The sequence below is a fragment of the Carassius carassius genome, chromosome 19 (assembly GCF_963082965.1).
Source record: "Carassius carassius chromosome 19, fCarCar2.1, whole genome shotgun sequence".
Lineage (NCBI taxonomy): Eukaryota > Metazoa > Chordata > Actinopteri > Cypriniformes > Cyprinidae > Carassius > Carassius carassius.
This window is the reverse complement of record NC_081773.1, coordinates 22,968,926-22,996,787: the sequence shown is the minus strand read 5'-3', so window position 1 is coordinate 22,996,787 and position 27,862 is coordinate 22,968,926. Positions and strand designations below refer to the sequence as shown.

At 37.6% G+C, this 27,862-nt stretch overlaps 1 protein-coding gene across 3 annotated transcripts in view; it reads left to right on the top strand.

The window, feature by feature from the left end:
• LOC132095400 (semaphorin-5B-like) overlaps positions 1 to 27,862 on the top strand; it is a 143,400-nt gene that overhangs the window by 100,955 nt on the left and 14,583 nt on the right. For all 3 annotated transcript variants that reach the window (XR_009422441.1, XM_059500336.1, XM_059500335.1), the window contains exons 10-18: positions 8,072 to 8,207; positions 8,491 to 8,698; positions 8,866 to 9,073; positions 19,454 to 19,571; positions 19,828 to 20,009; positions 20,418 to 20,561; positions 21,852 to 21,999; positions 22,918 to 23,143; positions 24,397 to 24,609. Coding sequence is in view for 2 of the 3 variants with exons in the window: in XM_059500336.1 (XP_059356319.1) it covers positions 8,072 to 8,207; positions 8,491 to 8,698; positions 8,866 to 9,073; positions 19,454 to 19,571; positions 19,828 to 20,009; positions 20,418 to 20,561; positions 21,852 to 21,999; positions 22,918 to 23,143; positions 24,397 to 24,609 (1,583 nt within the window). In the remaining variant the exon portion in view is untranslated. The remainder of the gene's footprint in view (positions 1 to 8,071; positions 8,208 to 8,490; positions 8,699 to 8,865; positions 9,074 to 19,453; positions 19,572 to 19,827; positions 20,010 to 20,417; positions 20,562 to 21,851; positions 22,000 to 22,917; positions 23,144 to 24,396; positions 24,610 to 27,862) is intronic.

Sequence of the window (27,862 nt, the reverse complement as noted above, 5' to 3'; positions counted from 1 at the left end):
CACTTTGCTAACAAAGCATTTGCTAAGAATATGAATTTAATAACATTAGGAATTAATGGCTAAAAATGACGCCAGCAGCAGCAGCTGTCACAGCATTTTCTTAATAGATCTTTTTAATGAAATCTTCATTCTTCCTGACCATCACCAAGTGCTACTTCCGCGTATATTCATACAGTATCTTGCCCTGCTCTTGGAAAATATACTTCCTGCTGTTTACTGCATATAATTTCATGTAGCATTTGATTCAGCATGCAGTATGCAACAAAATCACTTCTACCCAACTTGGTAGTGCAACACCTCTTGGAGATTCTGTCCTATAGGATGAATCACTTATGCATTACATTCGATTAAATAAATTGGAAAGCAACATTTTTGTAGAGATATTCCAGAAAATATGCAGTATGTCCGCTAGTGGTGAACCAACATTTTTTATCAATCACTTTTTATCACTACTTGACAGTATGCATGCTAAAAACATCATTTCAAATAGCAAGTAGTATGGCAGTGTATAAATCTCAATGCTCTCCTTCTCTTGCTCTCCTTTCCTATATTTCCCCCTTATCTCTCTCTCGTTCTCACTCATTTTATCTCTCTGTTTCTTTTTTGTTTCTTTTCCTGTCCCCTTTCACTCACTGCCCCAGTAGGAACGGAATATGGTAATGCAATCAGAACAACAGAGTCTCCATCTGTGTGGTAAATTGAACACCTTAAGCAATGCTCCCTGGGGTTTGGGGCTGCAAAACAGGTAGGGTGGGCATAGGAGGAGCGGAGTGAGAGAGCACACAAGAGAGCAGCCAAAAATGCCTGAAAGTATTGCTAGTAGTTTGTCCCAAGGTATTGGCAGCATGACTGCATACTTTCATTAAGCTGGTGCAAATTAAGGTGCAAAGCAGTATTTGTCGTCATACTGAGCTTACAGACAGTATCAGCTATATAAGATGTATTGTAAAGAGCAACTTAAAGGGATAGTTCACCCAATAATCAAAATTATGTCATTAATAACTCACCCTCATGTCGTTCCAAACCCGTGAGACCTCCGTTCATCTTTGGAACACAGTTTAAGATATTTTAATTTAGTCTGAGAGCTCTCAGTCCCTCCATTGAAACTGTGTGTACGGTATACTGTCCATGTCCAGAAAGGTAATAAAATCATCATCAAAGTAGTCCATGTGACATCAGAGGGTCAGTTAGAATTTTTTGAAGCATCGAAAATACATTATGGTCCAAAAATAGCTAAAACTATGACTTTATTCGGCATTGTCTTCTCTTCCGTGTCTGATGTGAGAGAGTTTGTGATATCCGGTTCATGAACGAATCATTCGATGTAACCGGATCTTTTTGAACCAGTTCACCAAATCGAACTGAATCGTTTTAAACGGTTCGCGTCTCCAATACGCATTAATCCACAAATGACTTAAACTGTGAACTTTTTTAATGTGGCTGACACTCTCTCTGAGTTCAAACAAACCAATATCCCGGAGTAATTCATTTACTCAAACAGTACACTGACTGAACTGCTGTGAAGAGAGAACTGAAGATGAACACCGAGCCGAGCTAGATAACGAACAAAACATTGACTCGTTCACGAGTCAAGAACCGGTTGCATCGGTTTTCGGATCACCAGTAGTTCTTTCGGACAGTTCGATTCAATAAACCGGTTGAAGAAAATGGTTCACCGGTTCTTTTGCGCTCGACGTAATGGCGTCATTGGCGATGATTGCCCTTGATTCAAGCCTTCGGTTTACCCGCGCTCATAACACTAGCACAGAATCAGTTCAGAATCAATCACCAAAAGAATCAGTTCGGTTCAGACGCTCTGTGTGTCGGTCTGCTTCACGCTGAATCACACATGCGCATTATCATCAGCTCCTTGGTTCTCGAATCGGACGCGTCTGACAGAAATGGTTCTTGACTCGAGAACGAGTCAGTCTGTTGTTCGTTATCTGGCTCGGCTCGGTGTTCATCTTCAGTTCTCTCTTCACAGCAGTTCAGTCAGTGTACTGTTTGAGTAAATGAATTACTCCGGGATATTGGTTTGTTTTAACTCAGAGGGAGTGTCAGCCACATTAAAAAAGTTAACAGCTTAAGTCATTTGTGGATTAATGCGTATTGGAGATGCAAACCGTTTAAAATGATTCAGTTCGATTTGGTGAACTGGTTCAAAAAGATCCGGTTACATCGAATGATTCGTTCGCGAACCGGATATCACAAACTGCTTTGTTTTGAACTCTCTCACAACAGACACGGAAGAGGAGACAATGCTGAATAAAGTCGTAGTTTTTGCTAATTTTGGACCAAAATTTATTTTCGATGCTTCAAAAAATTCTAACTGACCCTCTGATGTCACATGGACTACTTTGATGATGTTTTTCTTACCTTTCTGGACATGGACAGTAGACCATACACACAGTTCCAACGGAGGGACTGAGAGCTAAAATATCTTAAACTGTGTTCCAAAGATAAACTGAAGTCTCACGGGTTTGGAACGACATGAGGGTGAGTTATTAATGACATAATTTTGATTTTTGGGTGAACTATCCCTTTAAGTAATGGAAGATTTTTTTTTTTTTAAGGATAATAAAAATACAGACCTTTTCTTTTCCTTTCTGTGTTGGATACATGGATATTAACACTTTTCAGTGTTTGGCATGGGCTTCTTGGCTGTTTTATGATTATTATTATTAATAAATTTAACTTGAACATTAGAATGTTTCATTCAGTTGCTGTTTCTGCATTTTATAAAAGCAATAAGTCATGAGTGCTTGCACTTTGCAAAGATTTTTCCGTAATTTTTGTAAATTGGTTTTCTGCAATGGCCAAAATCACTGTTTTTCTTTCTTTTAGTGCTTTTATAAAACTTACTACATGGCTCTCTTGATTCAGATTGGTCAGTCACTAAATTTGGTCAAATAATTTGCTAGTTTCATGTTTCACTTATCACTCTGCAGTCTTTTTTTATCCTATTTAAAGGGATACTCCAACCCAAATTGTTTTTTTTTCATTAATCACTTACCCCAATGTCGTTCCAAACCCATAAAAGCTTTGTTCATCTTTGGAACACAATTTAAGATATTTTGGATGAAAACTGGGAGGCTTGTGACTCTCCCATTGACTGCCCAGTAAATTACAATGTCAAGGTCCAGAAGAGTATGAAAGACATCGTCAGAATAGTCCATCTGCCATTGGTGGTTCAACCGTAACGTTATGAAGCAACGAGAATACTTTTTGTATGCAAAGAAAACAAAAATAATTATTTTATTCAACAATTCGTCTCCTCTGTGTCTCTCCACATCACCGTAGTGACATTTTGTAGAATATCCAATAGACGCAAACTGCATACATTATTCTGCATCAGCTGCATCACAAGGATATGTTTTCTACATGTATTTAAGCTTTGATTACAGTAATGTGGAGATGACACGTTATATTTGTTTACTTCGCATACAAAAAGTATTCTCGTCGCTTCATAACGTGGCAGATGGACTATTCTGATGATGTCTTTAATACTTTTCTGGACCCTGACATTGTACTTTATTTGGCAATCATTGGGACAGTCACAATCCTCCTGGTTTTCATCCAAAATATCTTAAATTGTGTTCCGAAGACGAACTTTTACGAAGCTTTTACGAGTATGGAAGACGTGGGGGTAAGTGATTGACAAAATTTTCGTTTTGGGGTGGAGTATCCCTTTAAGTAAAAGTAGGATTCATTTATTTGCTTTCGATGACCCTTGCTAGGTATATTTTGCAATATAATTGGACATTTTCCACATGTTCATACATTTTGGTATGATTAAGAAGGAAATGTTTAAACACATTTCAAATTATTTTGAAGTTTCTTTTTTATTTTCTACCTTAATTATCTTTTTGAAGGAATAGTTATCATCCTCATTTCTGTTAATCACCTGCAGGTTAACTGGGTGGAACAGAGCTTTTGGCAGTTAATGTGATGACAGACAACCCCTCTGGAAAACACATCTGTGGGTGTGAATGAATACTTCTATCACGAATGCACACACTTTCATGCCTGAATTACAACAAATACAGAATAACAGCCAAGTTCATCTCTTCGCTCGCTGTGATGCAGCATGACAAAATCCACCTTGAAATGAGTTTTTTGTACCCCATAGCAGGAATCTTCGCTTCGAGTTTATTCCATCCATATTTCTTTCATGTAAATGTATGGAGGTGATGATATTAAGGCTTTCTGCTTTCTGTTGTTTTTCATCAGTGTGTTATACTACAGCATTGTAAAATCGGTACACCAAACAGCATACTTTAAATATATATTTTTTTTATAATATACTTAATTTTAAATATTTAACATAATATTAATATTTAATATTTATATTTGATATAAATATGTATTGCATTTAAATGTAAAAGTGCTATAGAATACGCTGAAGAAGTTTCCAGAAGTTTTTAAAAAATACTACATTTGCATTATTGGCAATAAAGTTGCTATGTATTGTTAAAAAAATGATAAATTACATACACGCAGATGAACTATGATATTATAATTATTAATCTTTATGAACAAATGCTTCAGTGCACGTTTTTCCACAAGGGCAGATATTGTTATGCTGTAAAAATATTTATTAATAATCTTGCCCCAGGCCTGGCTGTGGAAGGTTGCTGAGTTGGCTCTTTGTCTTTTTTGCTGCGATGCAGGTATTCACTGAAGTTGAAACACTGAAGTAATGTATTTTCTTTTTTCTCACCTTTTCCCCCTTGAGTGCTGTCCTACTTTGTCTAAATCAACTTTATGGACCTCTCAGGTGACCTCAAATGACCCTGTGCTTTTTGACATATTGTCTATTCTGTCATCATAACTCAACATGACTTCATCTAAATAAGCATGTGATCTACTGTACGTGTCGCTTGGAAAGCTCCGAAGTCATCTGCTCTCACAGTGAGAAGACTTCATTCCCATATGTTGCGTGTTATACTGAGCGTGTCATGGGATTTGCTAGAGTAGGTGACTTTCCAAAGGGCTATAGGACCAAACTCTGTACTTTACTTTTACACACCTCAACAGCCTTTAAAACTGCATCATCATCTGTCTGAAAGTCACATCTGCACAAGCACAAATGCAATAAACGCCACCATGACTTAGCTGAGGTAGCATCATTTGACCAGACAATGCATTTATGCATTTTTATGTATGTATATTATAAACCTTGCTCAAACATGCATACGCTGCATTTGCTGTTGTACACAAGTTAATTGTTAGCTCCTCATTTTAGTGAGATTTTGACTAGTTGTAAGAATAAATTGTATATTCTTGCCTTCAAGATCGCAAATATAAATTCTGGTTCAGGTTGGGCTATCTGAGCAGAGGAGAGCATGTACCCGGGACCAAAGAATGAGACACCTGAGTGGTGCAGTTCATTCTAAGCTCAACTTTATTGTGCATTGGGTGGCACATATATACAGCATTTTTGCAGAAGAGAAACAATAGACCGTCTGGAAAATACAAGCTGAATAAGCATAACTAACTTCATTATGTAATCAGATAAACTTGTCATATGAGCAAGGTTCAAATCTAGCACATCAACTTCAGCACACAATGTCCCTAGACACAAGATGTTCATGTGGACGAACAGAATCTCACAGTATCCACTTTAAGACAGTAGAAGACATGTTTTACTTAACCATGAACATTCTTGGGCAATATATCTTATGTTTCCTGCAGTAATACACTTCCGTATACATCACAGTACAATGCACAGGTTGGGTTGTTCTTTCAATCAAGTCTCAGCCAAGCATATAATGCTACTGCACTAGGCTATGTTTGCACATTGGCAACATACAGTTGAGGTCAGAATGATTAGCCTCCTTGGTACACATGAGCAAAGAAGGTTAAATCTGCATTGTATATCCTTTCCTTCAAAATAAATCACAAAAATGTAACTCTTCCATGCAGAATTTAGTTTTATTTTATTTATTTTATTTTAACATAGACTTCACTAATTTCTGCAATTTTCCAACTGTGATATTTACTTCATTATTGCCCTGATGGTGGAAATGGGAATTTTCAATGATTTATAGCAAATACAACCACATTTTGTGAAGCACAACAATCTTCTGCTGCACATCTATATAGAACTATATTCTTTGGTTTTACTTATTGCTTTAGATGATTAAGGAAATTTGGCTTTTGTTTTACCTCCTTTTTATACTCCTGCAAAAATGTAAATTCCAGGGAGTCATGGCTGGACAATTTTATGGTCATAGTCACCTTGGCATGCTTAAAAAAAAGTGATTATGATTGGGAATATGCTTCATAGCTATTTTATTCACAAGAATTTCTAGGGGTGCTAATAATTGTGGCCAACGTGTTTTGGAGAAAAATATTTGTAATGTGACTTTGACTAAATGTCAACCTTACCAAAGTCACAAGTGTTTCACAAAATTCAGAACTAAAGCAGATTTGGCTCACTTTCAATTACAGATTTTAATATGAATTTGAATTGAATTGGTCACATCCCAAAAGAAGCTGAATTGTAATTTGAATTGAAATGACAGGTGTAGTTATCTCTTTTCTAAGGGAATTAGAGTGATTATTGTTATTCTTACAGTTATCGTCCTTGGTGTGAACTAGACTTAAAGTGACTGAATAAGAAACAGTAAGCAACTGGATCATTGGAAGATTGCACTACATGATGTGGAAGACAACTAGCCAGTTTGAGTCCTGAAATTTTAATTAAGTTATTCTGGTTGTAGAATGTGCTGTAGAATGTAGAAGATGCTGCCTATAGGCAGTCAGCAGAGAAGCAGCTCACTAGTGCTTTTCTTCATCTCAGTCTGGTGGTGGATGAGGAGATACCCCCGACCATGTAAAGCGCTTTGAGGGCTTAGAAAAGTAAGGATTTATTATAATAATTATTCATTTTAGAGGTAAAATCTCAAAAATCAAACTCTTGTAGTTTCTCATAACAAAGTTTCAGAGTCTTGCTTTTGAATACTAGAATGAAAGGAGAAATAGCTTGAGATAATTGGCTGTCAGGTCAGAGCCTGCTCTGTCCTCGCATCCTAGGGCTGACCGGTTTATAGCCCATGTTTCATCTGTGCATCAGCTTTTTGAGCTACACTGCCAAGAACCTCTCATTTGACCATGCTAACTTTCCATGTCAAACCCCTCATATGTAGTCCCCAGGGTCGAGCTGCAGAACCAGGCTTGAATCTTTAAGTCCATGCCTCAACAGGCCACATAACAAGAGCCCGAGCCAGACACCAGAGTCTGGCAGGCCGTGTCCCCCTCCTGGAGCTCTGCTCGTGGGCCCATCTGTCTCTGGCTTCGGTGTTACCACCACAATTATTGCTGTTCATTTATGTGCGGTCTCAACAGCACACAACAATGAATCTGATAACAAGAATAACTTCCTCTTTTCAGTGATCCTCTTAGTTGACCTGTAATGATCCCATGCTATTTATATTTTTTAACCTGTGACATCTAAATATCTATATAATCTACTGTAACCTTCATAGTCACCTGCTGTGACTATAATAGCTTTAGTCCCTAAGGGCTTCTGGCATCTCTCTAAACTCTGGGCATACTGAAAGATCAAGGGACATTTCTCAGGGTAACAGGAAAAAACCCTATTCTTTCTTTGTCACTTCAACGGCTTCTGAAATTGCACTGTCATCTGTACAAAATTCAGTGTGAGTCTGGTAACAAGAATAACCACCCAATCCATTCACTGTTGAGCTCATCTCTGCTCCTGACAGCTTACTTGGGTCTCTGGGCCACCTGTCACTCAAACCAATGGAGTTAATTAAGTCACAATGCATTTGAGAATGTTTCATGCCGGAAGAAGCTGACAAGATCAGCCTGGCTGAACCGATTATGAACTTTTATGTTTGTCTCAAGATTATGGATTTGTATAGTTGTGCACAAAATAGAAAAGACCACACACACACACACACACACACACACACAGACAAACATATACAGTATTTACCTGAAACTAGATCACCAGTATTTATATATCTATTTATATTATATATAATAACTCATTGCATGTTTTCATAGTACTAAATTGTAATTATCTTTCTTTTTTGTGATCCAGGAACAGCATTGCTGCCTCTGCAGTTTGCGCATACAACCTCAGTGCAGTCACGCAGGCTTTCAACGGGCCCTTCCGCTCCCAGGAGAACCCTCGCTCCACATGGCTGCCCACCCCGAACCCAATCCCTAATTTCCAGGTGCATCATTCCCCCTGAATGTCTTTTAGATTTTGTTCGTTGTGTGTGTGTGTGTGTCTGAAACAAACAGCCAACAGATAAATTCTATCAGCCTGGCACTGTGAGAGTAATTGCTCAATACCAGCTGGGTGTACCTGCATGCATCGTAATTCACAGTTATTGTCTACTATAAAATGACATGGTGAGAAGTTTGAAAGTTTTTTTTTTTGGTGAGTTTATATTGCCACTGACCTGCTTGACCTCTACACTAACTAATGAGTCTAACCCTAATGACACTTCCCAGTGTGGGACGATAGAGGAAGAAGGGCCTAATGAAGGACTGACTGAACGCAGTCTGCAGGACGCCCAGCGGCTCTACCTCATGAATGACGTGGTTCAGCCCGTTTCTGTGGACCCGCTGGTTTGGCAGGATGACGTGCGGTTCTCTAAATTAGTTGTTGACATTGTACAGGGGCAGGATACTTTGCACCACGTCATGTACATAGGCACAGGTAACTAGTCGAAGTCAAAATTAATCACTTCAGTTTTGTACTTTTCTTTTGCACAAAAATCACGTCTGCAAATATTTAACCTTCAAATACTTGTAAAAATAGTATTGGTTAGAATTAGTTATGCAGTCTTGTGTAATTATGCTTTGCCTTCTGTTCTGACTTATCAGAGTATGGAACTATTCTTAAGGCCCTGGCAACCACTAATAAGAGCCTGCAAGGTTGCTACTTAGAGGAGATGCAGCTCTTCCCTCCTGGTCTGCGGGAGCCAATCCTGAGCCTTCAGATTCTCCATGGCGACAGGACTCTTTTTGTGGGCCTGAATGACAAAGTGCTGAAGATCCCTCTGGCGAGGTGCTCCAGCTACAAAACAGAATTGTGAGTGCCGTGTCTCTTCTGATTGTTTTGTGCAGCAAACAGCTTTAATGGGGTCATGAACTGCCTTTTGTATTATTTTGTACTGTTCTCTGAGGTCCTCTTATTATGTTATCAAGATTTTTACATGAAAAAAAAACATAATTTAGAAGTAATAGGCTATTTTCTGTCATGTTTTTAAACCCCTCATCAAAACGCTCTGTTTGAACAGGCATGGTGGATTGTAGACTCGGAAGTAAACGCCACTGCTATGATTGGCTAACACTTGTGTATGTTTGACAGCCTACGGCCTTCACAGATGGACACTGCTCTGAGTTAGGTTTAAAATGCATAAATACTCCGTACATATCAAACAATTTGTAATAACAGAGCCAATATATTCGGTACAGCATTGTCTTTTAGTTTCAATCTTTCTTAAAATCCAGTGTTGAATTGTGCCTTGTTTGTGAACGAATCCACGATAAAATAAAGTAAACAAAGGACCAAGTTCTTGACTGATGCGGTCTGGAACTTAATTAAAAATAAAGTTCATCCACTCTTTTCCACTGCCGTGGAAGCAGGCATTAATCTTTTTCTGCTGAGGTGGTGTTTAGCCACACTATTACATCATAAAGTGGCACATTTCACAACCTGTTGTTTTTGCAGACTAGGTTCAATATGAGCTGTTTTTAAACTTACGAGAAAGTTTTGAGTTTTGAAACCACTGGGATGTTTTTATAGTACAATGACCTCTTAGATTCCAAAAGATTAAGGTAATTTTGATTTCTCAGTTCATGACACCTTTTACAATCAAAGACTTCATTTATGTCATCATTCATTCATCTGACATATGCAGGAAATATATATTACATATGCAGGAAGTGTATTTTCAAAATGGACTGGTTGCTGATTTGTCCGATTAATTAGCCTTAAAGATGATTTGAATATTTATTCTGGTTTTAGGCTCATTGATGACCTGATTACAGTAGATACATTTTTAGGGGACGCTGACATAAGGTGTGCTCTTAGGTTCAAAAACAGCTAAACAGCGACAGAATGGAACAGATTGCAGATTGATCTTGAAGACACTACGCTCATGGTGAAACACATTGCCCAAATACATAGTTCTGAATGCATTTAAACGAATGTATTTGACCATGCAAGTATGAAGTATGCAAGTATTTAGCAAAGCACATACATTTTTTTAAATGTTTTAATTTGATTTAAATTTAAATGATTAAATTAAATAATTATTAATATCAATAAATATTTACTTATTTTCATATTCTTAATAATATGAATATTAAAATGTGTGTCTATATACCAAGATAAACCAGCCAGCTTCTAGTCAACCATTATGACCCTTTCTTAGTATTTAAACAACTTGATGCATGCATTTTGGCCCTTTTAGATTTCAGGGACAATAAATGCTTTCTCATTAGACTGTAGGTGTTGGGTGACAGCAGACCCAGGTTGATTTACATGAATGGCTCCTTTCACACAGGTAAAAGCTCTTGTTACCCTCCTCTGTGGAATTATACCCTTGATCTGTCATTGGAAAAGAAATTCCCCCTCACGGGTGACTGAAGCAGTAAGAGGAGCGCCGTTTGACAGCCCGTGTGTATTCTATCAAGGCTTTCCATCAACTTCCCACTCCAAATGCAGGGTGGGGACAACAGTCAGGCTCAATTTGCCAGAGGAGCACAGAGCGCTCTGTCCGCTCTCTCTCTGCACGCCGTGCACGAAGGTGAAAGATCGAGTGTGGGTTTGGATGAATAAAGGAGAGGTAAAGGAAGCTAGGAAGGTTCAAAGCAAAGAGGAAGGGTGCCTTCTTGAGTGAATGGTTTTCTGTGAGGGCAAATATATTTGACTGCAAGCTGGTGATTAGTCAGCACTTTGATTTCACTTCTCAATATGTGTGCACACTCTCTCTCATGCACAGAAACACAGGCTATGTGGTGAAGGCTGAGGGTGTTGAATACTAAGCAAGGTGTAGGTGAGATGTGAGAGATGGAGCGGAAGCGAACTTTGCTAGCTCTATTTGAATCCCAGCAGGGAGGAACAATCACGTTGGGTTCCAAGGGCAGGCCAGAAAAGAGAGTCCTTAATCCTTAATCCCTAATTTCCTTTTGATTTCTGCCACATCCTGAGCACATTCACCTTCAAACACAATACAGCATCGCAGCATTGACATTTCATTAATGCTGTACACTTATATGAAACTTTATAATGGTGTGAGATGACTGCATATGAGCTGCGCTCAAGAGTCAAGAGGTTTTTATTCATTTCCTCCTGTACCAGTCAGCTTCCTCTTTTTGAGCTTTGACTGAAACGAATAATCATGTTATGGAGGATAAGGTGGATAGCTGCTTCTAGAGTCTGTTGATTATATTATGGAGTGTTGGATGTCAAGCCATATTTATTTGTATAGCACTTTTCACAAAACACATTGATTTAAAGTGTATTTACAAAGTCATACTTGTGTTTACAGTGCCGTAATGTTTTAATACAGAGCACATTTTTGTTGGGCAATATAGCGATTATATATCAATGATATATATTATCTGTAAGACATATTTAAAGTGTATTTCAAAAACAACCCGACACATTTAGCATAGAATAGCCAATTATTTATATTTATTTAAAATTTTATTAAATATATTAGCATGTAACAGCACAATGTTGCTATATATATTTTTTTATATAAACATTTTTTGTTTTTATTATATATATATATATATATATATATATATATATATAAAAAAAATAAAAAAAAGTTTATAGTAAATATACCATACCAACATTTGATGCAATAGTTTTTAAATGAAAAAATAAACCTTTGGCCATTATTTCTTTCTTTCATGGAGCACAAAAATGTCTTTTTTTGTTATAAGCAACCCAGTGTTCGTTATTTCTTATTTTTTCTTTTAGCTTTTTCAGAGCCTAGAACTGTCACAGAAACATGTCACAATGATTCTCTGATATCTGTCAAGTAGTGGCAACAATTTGTCTAACAATGCCTTATACTCCAAATGCAAATCTGATGATTTTATGGTAAATCTGACAATTTTTTCCCCCTTTTTTCAAGGTTTTATATTGACACCCCTTATTGTAGCACCAGACACAATGTTGTCTAGCAAGTTGTTTTTGGACCAAAGCAATCTAAAGAAAGTTACTGTAGGTCAAATGCAAATAAGGCATGTAAGATTGCATCAGTGATGTGAGAGACAAATTCTGGGTTGCCCTTGTTGCAAGGAAACAAATCAAATCAATGCAAACAAAACAGAATAGCAAGAATAGCAGGCTTTCAAAATATAATGGCTCGGTGTATAATTACTTTAAAATCATTCGGCTTATGTTCATAGTTGCTGCCCTTGTGCTGCTATTTTCCTTTACAGATGGAAAGAGACAAAGAGAACGCTCCCGAAGCCTTGCTGGTCTTGCCTTTGGAGAAGTGTTTATTAATGAATTAATCAACACTGTTGGTGGCTCAGGCTTGAAAGCAGTGCAATAATTAAGCTTTATTCCTCGAAACTCTCTCTTCTGCTCATGTTCGTGGGCCTTAGACTCTCACCCCTGATTTGCAAAACTAATTTACTCTGATCAGCCAGCTGATTGTTTGATGGGATCTAAAGGGACCAACCGGCTGGACCAGATCAATAATCTTAAAGAATGCAATTCCTAATCAAGGACGAAACCAATGTGGAAGCTGATGGGCTGAGTTCATAGCGAGACTTCCAGTGACGGCAAAACACTGAGCATTGTTGGTGTGGGTGGGATAAAGGTACTCCTGATATTCACCATTTACACATATGTGGCAATGGACCTTAAAGTAAGGATGTGAAAACGGCACTTGACTAAAAAACGACAGCTTGACTAATTGGCCTTTGGGACGTACTGAATAAATAGTCTGTCTTTGGGCTCACTTGTCCCTGATTCAGCCAACAACACACAGTCTTCCAAATTTTTTTCAATGAACAAAGAACTTTGGAAAATACAACATGACCTGGGATCATGACAACTTCTTACAGGTTAATTTTCATCAAATTAATTGATGGCGTCTTCCCTGACCTAGTTCTGTTATTGGTGAACTATTTTACATTCAACAGCCCAATCAGAGACAGCAGCGCAGTTAGTGCTGACAGTTTTGATGATGTGTAGATGATGAGATGATGAAGTCTTGGAGCGCTGTTAAGAATGTGGGTTTGAGGTTACAAACATCTGTAGCAAACAGAGCATACAGCAAACAACCTAAACCACAAGCTTTACTTAGAAAACCACAAATATGTTTTTACAGCTTTCCTTTCCTGCTTCTTCTGATGTGGCAAACCCATGTTCCCATGTCTACAGAGATGCTTGGACACTATTTAGGACGTAATTTTGGATGATGACATCCTTTTATGTGGGATTTTTGCTGTAGCAGTCACTACATGTTGCAGTTTTTAGACCTCTCTTGCTTTATGGATGGTGGGTTGTAGAGCTGGACCGTAATGTTTATTTCTGACTATTTTTAAGCCTTGTTACTGTATTTAATGGTTATTAAAAATTATTTTTTGCATAAGCTATGAAGCTACTTAAAAAAAGGGTCATTTTTATAATCAGGACTGTTTAAGTACATTTCAATTGTTTAATGTAAAAACTAAAACAGTAGAAATCTAGTTAAACATAAAGAAAGGCATGTTTTTTCAGTAAATGAAGACAAGTAAAATGTTATTAATTTAAAAATATTGAATAGTTTTCATTCACAGTACCAATCAAAAGTTTTTTTGTTTAATGAACCTTTTTAAGCAAGGACACATAAAATGCATTTAGGAATGAGAATAATTTTTTTTAAATATATACAAAAATAAAAGAGTTATTTTAAGTTGCAATAATGTTTCACAATATTAATGAATGAATGCACAGGAATGAATGCAACCTTGGTAAATATGAGATTTTCAGAAATATTTGTTAAAACTTACCGACCCCGATCTTTTGAATGGTAGTGTATATAAACCAATATAACAACACATGCTAATAAACAGGAATATTTAATAACTCAAAGACGCATTGTGAAACTAATCTAATGACAGTCTTAGATCTCAGGATTTAAGGAAAATTATTGGTTTGGTTTGATCTTCGCAGGGAGGGAATTGTGATCCATCCCTATTGTATGCTTAACCGTAGGTTGCACCAGCACAATTGTCTCTGCGGTAATGCTGCATTCATGATGTGTTAAAATTAGCGCAATTACGAGCTGAAAGCCTGAGATTCTACTCTGAGCACATCCTCAAATTCTTTGTTTCCATGGCAACCCTCACAATGCCAAAAAGGTTCCATATGTGGTTGTGTTTATGACAGCATAATATTTAATCATTACATAAATTCACCTTTATATGCTTTTTAAAAATCAGAACTAAGAACGTGCAGCAGGCTGTAAAAGAGAGAAATATATATAGATGTAACTTACTACATTTAATTGTTGAAGAAGTTTTCATGCGGTTTCCAACTTGTAAGCGCGACTTTGAAATGTTTTTTTCCCAATCAGAAATTTTTCCCAATCACAAATTTACTGTGCCTTGCTATGGGGACATCATCAAATTCCATGGTCATGTGGGGATAAATATATTTCCTGAAGGCATTTTCTCCTTTACCTGTGGCTAAGCCTTGTAAGAAATTCTCATTTCAGAGGCCCCATCTGACCCAAAACAATTTACAGCTCCTGTTGCCACCAGCTTGTCAACAGGGTGCTAAAAAACACCAGGTTTGAGAGCTCGCAGCTTGTTTGAGCACGCTGCCCAGCACTTGAGCAACTAGAGGAGCTGCAGAGAGAGGAAAAGCAGGGAAAGAAAGTAATCAGAAGGTGAGAGCATTTATTACCACTGGCTTTTAACTGACTCTCCACTGGCAGAGTCCCAAAATTGAAGCCATTTTTCTCATGCGCTTTCTCCCATTCTTGATTAAGACAGGCAATATGTCTCAAACCCTGCTGTCCTGAACTTCTGACAAATAGCATCTTTTCTTCTCCTAAGATGAAGCCATTAAAGCATCTGACCATCTTATCTCTGTCTGCACTAAGCTGTCAGTGATTGCTGTGTGTGGAAATCTCTCAAGCTGAAATTTATGGGACCTGTTTGGTTCTGGCAGCTTCCTAAAAAAAACGTGGGGTCATATGGAATTTATTTGTATTTTTTTTTTAAATTTCTATACCATTTCACTCGAAATGCATTAATAGTACTGTATCTAACATGCAGAATTTAATTGATAAACATAGTTTTTTATATACAAAAAAAAAAAAAAATTGTGTGTGACAAAACTAGTAAACCCGAAGCTGGTTTTATTGATTCTGAACACAGTGCATCCACAAAAAATAAAACCTCGGCCCTTGTTTGCAACGAAAAGGTCATGAATTCCTATTAAAAGGATGGCAATAACTATTTGCCTTTGTTCATCTTTTTTAAAGGCCTATATAATAGACTGTATTTTATACAGCCCTCCCAATGACTTTAAAACGTCTATTAAACCAACAAGGAGAAAGAAAGATTGATCGTCTTCTGTCCATTGTCTTGCCACATTGTTTTATGCGTTACTTTATTTTTTGCACTATTTAAAATTTTACAAGCAATGTCTTCTGGATTTGCTGCTGAAGCAGTGCGCTGTAAGGAAACCATGTTAAATTATACAGCAGTGTGATTCATGGCAGTTCGTGTTGCTTTTGTTTTAGCACTTCTTCCATGCACAGGAACCTTGGATTAAGGTGCAATTCTTTGAACTGGCCCTCAAGTGCACTAACTTATTTTTTTCTAGCAGTCTATTTTTAAAAAAGGTGAGCTGTGTGACTGGTTGCAAGGCTAGATGGCAGTTTTTCTGCTGTGCTTGTTCTTTCCCTTCGGAGACGGTGGTCATTCTGTGAAAATCTCTCCTTATCGAGTATAAGTTGCAGAACTCGGGAGAAAAAAAACACCTTTAGGAAGCCATTAATTGAGGTTTTTTCTTCACTAGGTCAGCTGGCACAGTCCTGAGAGCAGCCGAGTCCTGGCAGTGCCCCAGGGCCGTGTACATGTCTCTCGAGCTCATCAGTAAAACCGGCAACCGGAATGTCAAATCAGCATTCCTTCCATGCCGGCACATTTTCATAGTCTTAAGAGATTACATGGACGGCTGGCTTTCACTTTGGTTCGCGGGAGTGGATCTTTCCAATGTAATTAATGAAATCACTGCTAAAGTTTTTGTTTAAATGGGTATTTCTCACAGGTCAGCGCCCTGAGGGCTTGTGTTTCTGCCCTCTGTAATGCGGGGTAATTGAGCCTTAGATCTGCATGAGGTTTTACTCTCCATCCTCACATTCTTTTAATTGGCCCGGGTCATTTATGTATTCAATTGTGCACTAACTGAATAACGCTATGGGTGCTTCAGCTAATTTACTGTTGTTTATTCCTGTTTCATTATAGCTCCTGTTATATTCAGAAACTAACGAGAAGATGATAATCAGGCCTGTTTCACGCACCTCAAGTCTGATACAATTGGTGCATATTTGTATACTCATATTGACAGGATGCAGAATTAACACTGCATGCACCCATTTCTGAAAAGTCTTTGGACTGAATCCGGATGACTTAAGCAGTTTTGCATAAAGTTGAGTATTTCTAAATGTTTTGATGCTCACTGCTTATTCTGCTCTACTGTCAGTCCCACATCCCCCACATGAGCCTGCCGTTCAGCTCCTATAGATAATTAATTGAAAATGCTTGTTTACTTTGGTAAACAACCTGGAACTCAGCAAACATGAATGTGCTAATTCAACATTAAGTGCTGTTATGACAGGAAAAATTAAGTACTGGTATAATATATATAATAATTATATAGTATATAACATTTCTAGTACAACCCTCTTTCCTTAGCTCAAGTATGCAGACCTCTTTGCCACATGCACTAGAATATGTATTACATTGAAAGTTACATTTTCAAATAAAAATGGCACCAAGCTCGTTTTATAAAGGATGCGTTCCTATGTGCTTCATTTTGGCTGGAGGAAACAGCTGTGGTGTGATGAGGGGTGAACGCAGTGAAAACTTATGCTACAGTAGATGAGGAACCGATTGCTCCCCTATGATGTTTTGTAAACTGTATTTATGACAAAGAACAGAACTGCAGAGATGCAGATATTATAACAATCTAATGATAAACACACACCTTGTCCTCTTTTTCTCGTTCTGTGCCGCCGCGGTCTGCAGATTGAAGAACACGCTGAAAGACAGGGAGGAGACGATCGAAGTCTGCCGCCATTTTCACATGAAATTTAAAGGGAACTGAGGTGATAACGAATTTATGTGCAGTTTATGGAGCTAATCACAAAATGTTATGGGGGTGGGGGTGAGGGGAGACTGAATAGTCATTTTAGTATTTTTTTTTAACGACTGCCATGCTCTATTTGTTTATAATAAGATTTCACCTTTTTAAATAAAGCATTATATTTTTTATTAGTTTTGTGTGTGTGTGTGTGTGTGTGTGTGTGTGTGTGTGTGTGTGTGTGCTCTTGTTTTTGTGACATATCAGGACACAACTCTGTATAATGACATGACACAGGTATATAAAGGAGAGCGTGACTTATGAGGACATAACCCATGTCTCCATTTTTCAAAATGCTTATAAACCATACAGAATTAGTTTTTTTGAGAAAGTAAAAATGCACAAAGTTTCCTGTGAGGGTTAGGTATAGGGTTGGCGAAGGGCCTTAGAATATACAGTTTCTACAGTATAAAAACCATTACGCCTATGGGATGTCCCCACTTTTCACAAAAACAAATGTGTGTGTGTGTGTTTGTGAAATTGGTATTAAAAATCACTGGTAATGAAATCTCACTGGTATCTGCTTAATGGATTGTTTGGTGTTATGACAACCCTAGTTCCACTGAAAAAGAGAAATCATATAGAATTTAAACAACACTGCACATGATGACAGAACATTCACTTTTTGGCATTTAACAAGAGGGTCGTACTGAATCTATGTAAATTAAATTTTTGAAGGATGATATTTTCCTTTTGCCTTGATGTTCCTGACAGAGTTGAAGCATTGGAGTGGTTTAGCTCCCTTCTCGGCAGGATGCAGTCTTGGCACTCTGCACTGTATCAACACTCTGTGTGTTTCCTCAACCTTGAGGCTGGAATGCCAGAAGGCCAGCGCAAACAAACTGATACACTTGTGCCAAAAGCAAGCCTTTCAAGCTAAAGGGAAGGTTGTGAGGCTGCTGGTGCTTTACTAACACACCGCCCCAAATTCCTGGGCCCTTGAAATGGCTCTCATGGCTTAACTTCATTAGTGGGTTTAGATTTAATTACACCTTATTAGGCCTCTTGTTTTTTTAGCAGCTTACAAATATTGAATCAATTTCGAGGTGTTGCTAAGCAAGAGTTCTGTAGAAAGGATAGGAAATTCTCCCAGGCATGCTTTAGATTTGCATCAGGGAACTGTAGCGTCTAGGGCTCATGTCAGTTAATGTGCAAGCTTTTTAATCTATGATGTTGGGCAAGGGAAGCAGATGTTGGATGTCTCTAAAAGTCAATGTGAATGGCTGTTTGCAACCCGTTTTTCTTTCACTACCTATTTAAGAATGCAGAAAGATGTTCAACTTGAGTTTTTAACCAGGTATTTTCAGAGAATTTACTGGATCGTGAAAAGTGGGTGTTTCCCAAAATAAGTTTTGCCAAAACAATGCATAGCTATTTGACATTATCTAGTAGCCTTCATGGATTGAGTGATGCCAGAAGAAAAGTTTATATATATATATATATAATAGTTAATTATATAATAATAATGTAATAAATAAATACTATCATTTATAATTTAGGTTTATATGATATGTTGAATAATTCATATGATGTGCGTGTTTTCTATTTTAATGGATTTTAAAATGTAATATATTCTTGTCACGGCAAAGATGTATTTTCATTATTCCAGTCTTCAGTTTCAGAATATGCTGATTTGGTGTTCAAGAAATATTTCTTATTATTACCAAGTTTGAAAACAGTTCTGCTGCTTAATAATTTTTGTGAAATCTATGATGCATTTTCATCACGATTCTATGATAAATAGAAAGTTAAAAACAGCATTTATTTGAAATGGAAATCTTTTTAACATTATAAATGTTTTTACTGTCACTTTTGATTAAATACATGCTTTTAGAATGAAATGTTTTAAAAGATTTTTACAGTATTATTAATGATTGCAAAAGTAATTGTATGTCTTTGGATTTAATCACATAATAAGACATGCACTTATAAATAAATGAAATTAATATGAAATTAATATTGACTACAATGTACCAATACTATTCATGGACTATAAGCCCATGTGTATTTCTTTTCTCTCTCTCTCTCCCTTTCTCATTTTCTGGACTATTTTTTTTTATTGTATTTCTATTTTAGGATGTGTTTGGATGCTAGAGACCCTTACTGTGGCTGGGACCGAAAGCAGCGCCGTTGCACCACCATAGAGGACAGCTCTAACATGAGCCAGTGGTTCCAGAACATCACAGCCTGTCCGGTAAGGACCAGCCGTTTAGAGAGACCACCTCACTCACTGCCTCATGCATGACTGATGTTTCGACACATGTCCGCCGTCTCCATAGCGCTCAGACAGTCTCCCACTGCAGCTTTGAAATCTGTGTTGCGTGAAAGGTGCTATGTCGCATGATTGATAACATCACTTGAGGCAGCTGCTTTGTGGTCATTATTTTTAGGACTGAGATTCTGCATGCACCCAACCTTCAAATTCACACGTTTTTTCTCATTTATTCCAGCTGAGGAACCAAACCACAGATGGCGAATACGGGCCCTGGGCTCCATGGCAACCCTGTAGCCATGATGACGGCGAAGGCACCAGCACGTGTCTTTGCCGATCACGGGCTTGCGACAGTCCGCCCCCTCGCTGTGGAGGTAAAAACTGCGAGGGTCCCACCATTGAGGTGTCCAACTGTTCAAGGCAAGTGAAAAGTTTTTCCTTAAAGCAATAGTTCAGCCAAATAATTCAAATTCAGTTATAGTGCTTCTACGATCTGTTTTTTCTGCCCCACATTTGCTGCCATCCTGCATCTAAGGTGCTGAAACTGAATTGTGTTTTTACCAGAAGAGGCAGTTCTCTCATCACACGAGATGTGCTGCAGGAAGCGAGCACTTTAGCAAATTGATAATGTTTCCCAATCAAAATTCCTTACCGAACCTGTCCTTTTTCTCTTCCATCACGTCATATTAGCCTTATCAAATGCAGCAGTGCTGCCGAAAAAAAAAATAGTATTTCTATATCCCAAATGAGAAAATGGGCTTGTACCCATCACTTCTTGCCAAGGTTCACTGATGCTCACTGTTTTTTCCTTCTTTCCTTTTTCTGCAGGAATGGAGGTTGGACACCCTGGTCGTCCTGGGGCCAGTGCAGCACAAGCTGTGAGATTGGGTTTGAAGTCCGCCAGCGATCCTGTAACAATCCTTCACCGAGGCATGGCGGCCGAGTGTGTGTGGGGCAAAGCAGAGAACAGAGGTAAGAAGAGAGTTTCTATTTCTTGCACATCTAAATGTAAAAACCAAGACCTGAAACATATCATAATTATATTTAGATATTCATCAGTTATTCAATAAAGATTAGGTAATGTAATTAAGGAGCCTCAAATTATATTTGACTCACTTTCGCATGAGAAAGATTAATCTTTCTTAGTCGGTTTCTTTTAAAAGCGGTCATATCATACATGTTTTTTTAAATGGACCCCCTGAGTCATCATTTAGATTTATATTACCATTTTTACTCAGTGATCCTTATAATTAAATGTGCTTTTATTTGCTCTTGTGCCTTAGAGGAATAGTTCGCTCCAAAAAGAAAAGTCTGACATTATTTTCTCAGTTGCTCCAAACTATATTTTTAATAAAAGTTCATAATACCATGGGTTGACCAAGGACAAAAACACTATAAAAGTAAGCCATATGAATTTATTCCAAGTTTTCTGAAGCCATATGATAAATCTGTGTGATGAATAGATTGATTTATGCAAGAAGAATTTAGAATGTATTATTTATAGAATCATTTATTTACATTTATGCAAGACATTTTTTTGTGTTTGCTGTCTACTTATAAGTCAGCGTTATATAGTTAACTAAAACTAAAACGGAAATTTAAAATGAAAACCTTAATAATAAAAAAAAATAAATAAACGTTGTTTTTGTTTAGAATAAATAAATTGAACGTTACTTGAAATAATATATATACATATATAAAAACTTTGGTAACACTTCACTTAAAGCCTTTATGCACAGTGCATTATAAAAGGTTATAAAAGGGTATAATGCATTATAATTATTGATAATATGCGTTGTAATACATTATATCTTGTGGCAAATAATTATAAGCAAATTTAAAAAGCATAAAGAAACATGATATGTTATAATGTATTAACGATGGTTTCAATTATTCAAGATATTGTACAAAACATTATAAGGTGCATTATAAGGCATAATTGATGCATTAAGACTTTTATAATTAATAAAAATAATTATATTAAGTTCCTTTTAAGTGCAAGTTAAATTTAAAAGCATTATAATTTGATAATCTTCCCCACTACTGAAGCTGTTATATATGATGCCTGTAGTGTACGTTGGATATCAATATCATCAAATGCTAAGTTCAGAGGTTTCTCATAACCAATTGCAATGTTGCCAAACCTGTGGCAATTTTTCTTATAATATGACCCCTTTAAACATTTCTCTTGAGTTTTATCAACATGGAGCAGGCCAGACTTAAACTTATGATACGGGTAAAACACGTTTTTCTGCTCACCAGATTCTGCAATGAGAAGATGTCGTGCCCTCAGCCCATCTTCTGGTCATCATGGTCGCCCTGGTCCAAGTGCAGCTCAGAGTGTGGAGGAGGGGTGCACTCTCGCTCCAGGAACTGTGAGAATGGAAATAGCTGTCCAGGATGTGCGCTGGTATGTACACCTGAAGTACACACACACTTACACACACGCTTTAGCCTTGAAGCCTCCTGCTCGACTGTGATAACCAAGCAGCTCTCTTCCCAGAAAGATATGTGTGATGTACTGTAAAAGTGGAGCTCATTTGTGATTCAGGAGAGACTGAGTGGACTAGACATATCTAAAACGCAGCACACTGTTTCATTTTGAAGATTTATGCATTTCTTAGACTGTCACTTACATTAAGCTGATCGTCCACACGATCTGCCAATGGCCTTGTAGTTATTTACAGTCATCATAAATATGTACTTTTATTTGTAGTATACTTAGCTTTAAATAAATATATTTAAAACACATTTTATTATGTTTATTTTTCACTAGGGTAGCCATATAAAAACTGACCTGAATTTACACAGGACAAAAATACATTTTGGGTCCCAAGAGTAAACGGACTAAGTAAAGGTTTACAAGGACAGTAAACTGAACTCCAGGAAGCTATTTATACACTGAATGATTCTATGATTTATTTTATTTTATCAAAAAATCACATCACACCAAAACATGTTATGGCATAATGTGCGGTCATATGCTGTAATGCCTCTTTCTATAAAACAAAAGATCAAGACAAATTCTTAAAATGCTCTTTTGTTTTTGCATTTTAAATCAGACAGATTTCTTTGCTCTCCAACTCTCTTAAGAGCTGCAGTTAATTCAAATTTAATCGACTTAATTAGGACTCAAATTAACGTTCCTTGCAAAGAACTATAACACCCCCTTGGGTGTCTAGCAAGGAGCCATTCAATTTTATTAACTGTTCACAGTGATGGCACAAGAATGAGCTTCACGTGCATTTTAAGAGGTGAAGTAATGGAATGTGCATGAGGAATGAGTAACTGGATGATGTCATCTCTTTGTCAATCTTCCTCATTGCAGGAGTACCAGGCATGCAATCTGGAGTCCTGTCCGGAGGTGCGCCGAAACACCCCATGGACCCCTTGGGTCCCAGTGAACATAACCCAGGGAGGGGCACGGCAGGAGCAAAGAGTCCGCTACATCTGCCGAGCCCAGCTGGCTGACCCTCATGAGCTTCAACTGGGCAAGCGTAAAGTGGAGACACGCTTCTGCCCCAATGATGGGATGGTAACCTGCGAAACAGACTGTGAGTGTTTAGATCCTTTTTTCTAATGCACAGTACACCCGCACAATGAACAGATCTGACTGAGTTAGCCGGTACCGCTGGCTCGATGACAGTTCAGGGTCACAGTTCAGTTCTTGCCCACTTTGCGCATGTCGGGCGCCACATTGATTAAATGTATCTTGCCGTCTGAACTCGGGAGAGGTCAAACACTTGAAGTGCACATGGAATGCATTAGAGTCAAGGGAGTGTCAGAATTCACCTTGTGCAGGTTGCTGTGACCAGAATGTGTTTGTCAGAGATGCTGTAAAACACAGCATGACATTGGTAGGTTTTTTAGTAACCTTGAATTACACAGAAAAAGGCCACTCCTTAAAATAACACACTCAGAGAGTGCTGCAGTTATGACTTCTTTATCAGTCCAACCCGGAAGTTAGCATCACCCTGGTTCCCTCGACAAAAACCCCATAGGACTTTTCCATTGGATTTTCGAATTCTTGCAGAATATAAGCTTTGTAAGCAATGAAAAGTTTATGCTTTTTTATATTTTGTTCATCATCATAATCTTCACGAATGAATACGACAATTCTGAAGTTTAAATGCAATTACCACAAATAAAAAGCTTACCATAAGCTATAAACAAACTATAGCCTACCATGGAAGGCCATTAAGCTTACAAAAACTGTTTCAGTCTTTATTTTCAAAGCATTTTCCCTAAACATTTGCGTTAGAATAATTCATTATAAACTATTCAGTTATAAACACAATGAGGTTGTAAAGCGGACTAGTGAGTTGAGTCATTTCTGGTTCGGTGTGATGACTTTTAGTGTTCCCGACAACTTCTGTAGTCCCATTTAGGCACTTGTTAGCCATCTATTTCAAGACAAATAAAATCTTTAAAACTATCACAAGACGTCATTACAGGTGTATCTTGTTGTAGGATAAATTTGAAAACATCTTGACATTAGGTCAACCACTAACATTATTTCAGGATTTTTAACCCAATGGCAAACATTTTATTGACTTCTGGACGATAAAACCGGAAGTGTTTAAATGCTACTGGTTTTGACCTACAAAAATACATCATCCCTGCATAGTTCTTAAAAAAAAATGACCAAGAGCAATAACTGTGAAAATAACTAATAATTGACATAGCTATATTAGTCAGGTAGATTCTGTATCATCATAACAGTCAGTATGCTGGGAAAACATTCAATGTTAAAGAAAAATACTGACAAAAACTGGCAAACTTATGACAGGCAATATATGTTTTACAGCTCTCGTTGAGGAGCTTCTCAAGACGCCTGGTGTACGACTGACAGGCTCTGGCTGGTCATCATGGGAGATGTGGTCAGCTTGCACTCAGGAGTGTGCCAAAGGCTACCGTACTCGAAAACGCACCTGCACCAGCGCAGAGAGCAAAAGCATTCCCACCGCCTGCCGGGGATCTCCTGTAGAATATCAGGACTGCAATCTTCAGCCTTGTCCAGGTAACACACGCTCAATACCTATGTAAACACAAGAACACTCCAAATGCACATATACATATGTGCACACAAATACACACATAACTCCCACATATGCTCATAATCAAGGTAGTTGCTCATCGTGCTGGAAAAGCCTCTGCTTCCATTAGAGTGTGTGAAGTGTATTACTGAATTCATTAGCTAATGGAAACCAGAAGCCCCGTAGGGACCTGCTGTGGTCAAATTAACCCTCTGGGCTTCTTCGTAAATGGGTCACACTTAGCTTCCTCCCGCCCGAAAACGGGCGAAGCCTTAAAATTGTACTTTACTTTTTCCCAGGATAACCAATCAAATATATTTTTGTTCTATAATGTTTTCTGATTATTATTTAGAATTTTTAGATTTTTTTATGATACTTTGCATTAATTATATAATTTTTATGAGCTATTTTTTCCATTAGAATTAATATATCATTTTTTATTTTATATTTATTTTTAAAAAAAAATTCAATAAATGCAGCATTTCACATCAAAATAGAGTGCTAGCCTAAAAAAAAAATGTTCCAGGAGAAGAACTTCATCTAGTGGCTTTAAAAAATAGCCACTTTTGTGTAATGTCCTGTACCAGCCTGTAGGCTGTCTATAGCTTCCTATATATCCTATGTAGAAAGGCTATTTGATTCCTTTTGTTGTTTTAGACATGATTTCTCTATCTTATTCGTTTTTTTTATTTAGATATACATTTAGATATTCTAAAAGATGATTACTTTATTTTCTTAACAAAAATGTTTAGATAAAGTATCAGGTTTTGCATTATGATTACAATCAAACTATAGCATTTGGTTAGAAAGGGAACACAATGTGTGTGTGTGTGTGTGTGTGTGTATGTGTGAGTGAATGTGTGTGTGTGTGTGTGTGTGTGTGTTTTGCATTTGAGCGAGAGTCTCTTTTTGTATTTTTTATTTATTTATTTTTGCATATTCTCAAAATTTGCTGTTGCAGTCTTACCAGTCTCTCTCTTTCTCTCTCTCTCTTTCTCTCTCTCTCTCTCTCTCTTTCTCTCTCTCTCTCTCTCTCTCTCTCTCTCTCTGTGTGTGTGTGTGTGTGCATTTGAGCAAGTTTTTTTTTTTCATATATTGATTTTATGTGGAATATTCTACAAATTTGCTGTTGCAGTCGCCAGTTTATCTGTGTATGTGTGTGTGTGTTTGTGTGCGTGGGTGTGTGTGTGTGTGGGGGGGGGGATCTTATTTGCACTCTTGATGTTCTAGAGTGTCACCCCTTCATTGCTGTACACTTTTTTTCAGCACAGTTGCTGATCTGTAGCTTGTACCACCAAAAGTTTCTCTGAGTTTTCCTATTTTTTCATATTTCCCATTCATTTCCTATGTCGCCCGTTTTCGGGCGGGAAGAAGCTAAGTGTGACTTTTTTTTTTACGACCCTTTAACATATCAGAATCATCTCCTTGATTTTTTTGTGTGTTCATATAGGTAATACAACAAAAGTCACCAAGTTTCATCCCCATCTGATGAAGCAAAAAAATTAAACATTTAAAAACGTTCAAGTTTTCGCCCGTTTTCGGGCGAAGAAGCCCAGAGGGTTTTAAGAGGTTTCACCATAATTTCAAACAGACATGAACTCAATGATAAATCAAATACTCTTTTCTGATTTAAAAAAATTTGCTTCCCACCAAGTTGCTTATTTTCTGTAGGTGAACAGAGGGAGTTGCTCATGAGTTGTTTAGGTGTTTTCATAGTGTTTTTAGCATATATTGCTATAGTATGCGATTGCTAGCAAGTTTGTGGATGATAATGGACAGTTTAAGGGTGCTAACACACAGTTCAAGAAGGCTAACAGTTTAGGAATGGTAATGAAATATTAAATGGTGCTAACAGACATTTCAAGGGTGCTAACAGATAATTTGGCCATGCATATATACAGTTTAAAGGTGCTAAAATACATTTCTCTCCAGGTTTAACAGTCCTCTATGGTTCAAACAAACAGAGCCATGTTTTGAAAGTACTACTTCAACTGTGATCCTTCACAGTGCTAATTATCTGACCAATTACATATAGTATGAGATTCTTAGCATTCTTAGCATGTTTAGTGATGCTAATGGACTGTTTAAGGATGCTAACAAACAGTTTAAGGGTGCTAACATATAGTTCAAAAGTGCTAATACAGTTTAGGAATGCCCATGAAAAGTTAAAAGGTGCTAAAATATTTTTTCTCCAGGTTTAACAGTCTTCTTGGGCTCAAACAAACAGCCATGTTTTGAAAGTGCTAATGCTTCACCTGTGGTCCTTCACAGTGCAAATTATCTGACCAATCACCCTGGAATTCCAAACAGATGGTTTTGTGTATTTCTTTAGACGTATTGACAGCTACTTGCCAATGCATTGTCCACTCTAAACTCTCTCTGAGTGTGACAAATGAACGACACCCACAGTATTTGCTATGCTGTTTTCCACTCAGGCAGAAAGGGAAAATAGGATTGAAATAACAAAGCGGAAGGAAAGGGAGTAGGGCACATGGATTCAGACACAACCATTTTAATCATTGTTTTGACCTCAGACGTGCACTCCTTCAGTGTTGCAGGGTTGCTGGACTCACTGTGATTGCAGTCGGTCTGCCTTTACACTTCAGTCGTGCCCCAGTACACACATGCTAATCCACTGAGGTTAAACAGTGCTTTCCAGTGCAGAGAGAAGGAGCCACCCATAACCTTCTCCTCCATCAGTCTGATGAGACGTCAAGAGGATGGTGGCAGGGCCTGTTAAAGTGAGAGGAAACTGCACAACAAAAGTGCTTCTATCCTGGTCAGTGCTGGAAAAAAATCTAGTTTATGGTGATAGCTGTGGAACATGATAGGTGGTTTCTAGCTGCTAGATAATCTACAAACAAGTTGGTTATACTAGCTTCAGGTGGTCAAGCTGGTCTACTATCTTGAACCAGCTAGATATCAGTCACCACCTTAATCTAGATTTTCCAACAGGATAAAAAATTCAATGGAGGTGATCAGCTGGTGTTCATTGTAACAAGAAGTCTCAAGTGTTTGGTGAGGAGCTTTGTGGGTCAAATAAAGCTGTTTGAACCTCCATTCTGCCCTGAACTTTGAATGTCCGGATAACCATAACATCCCATAACAGATGTCTGCTTGCCTTGTCCGCCTTGTGGGAATTTCCAATGATGTCCATTTTTTTATTGTTTTGTGTTTGCCTGTTGGATTGATGCTTTTTTATGTTTGTGTTCGGTACATTTTGTTTGCATCCTCCGC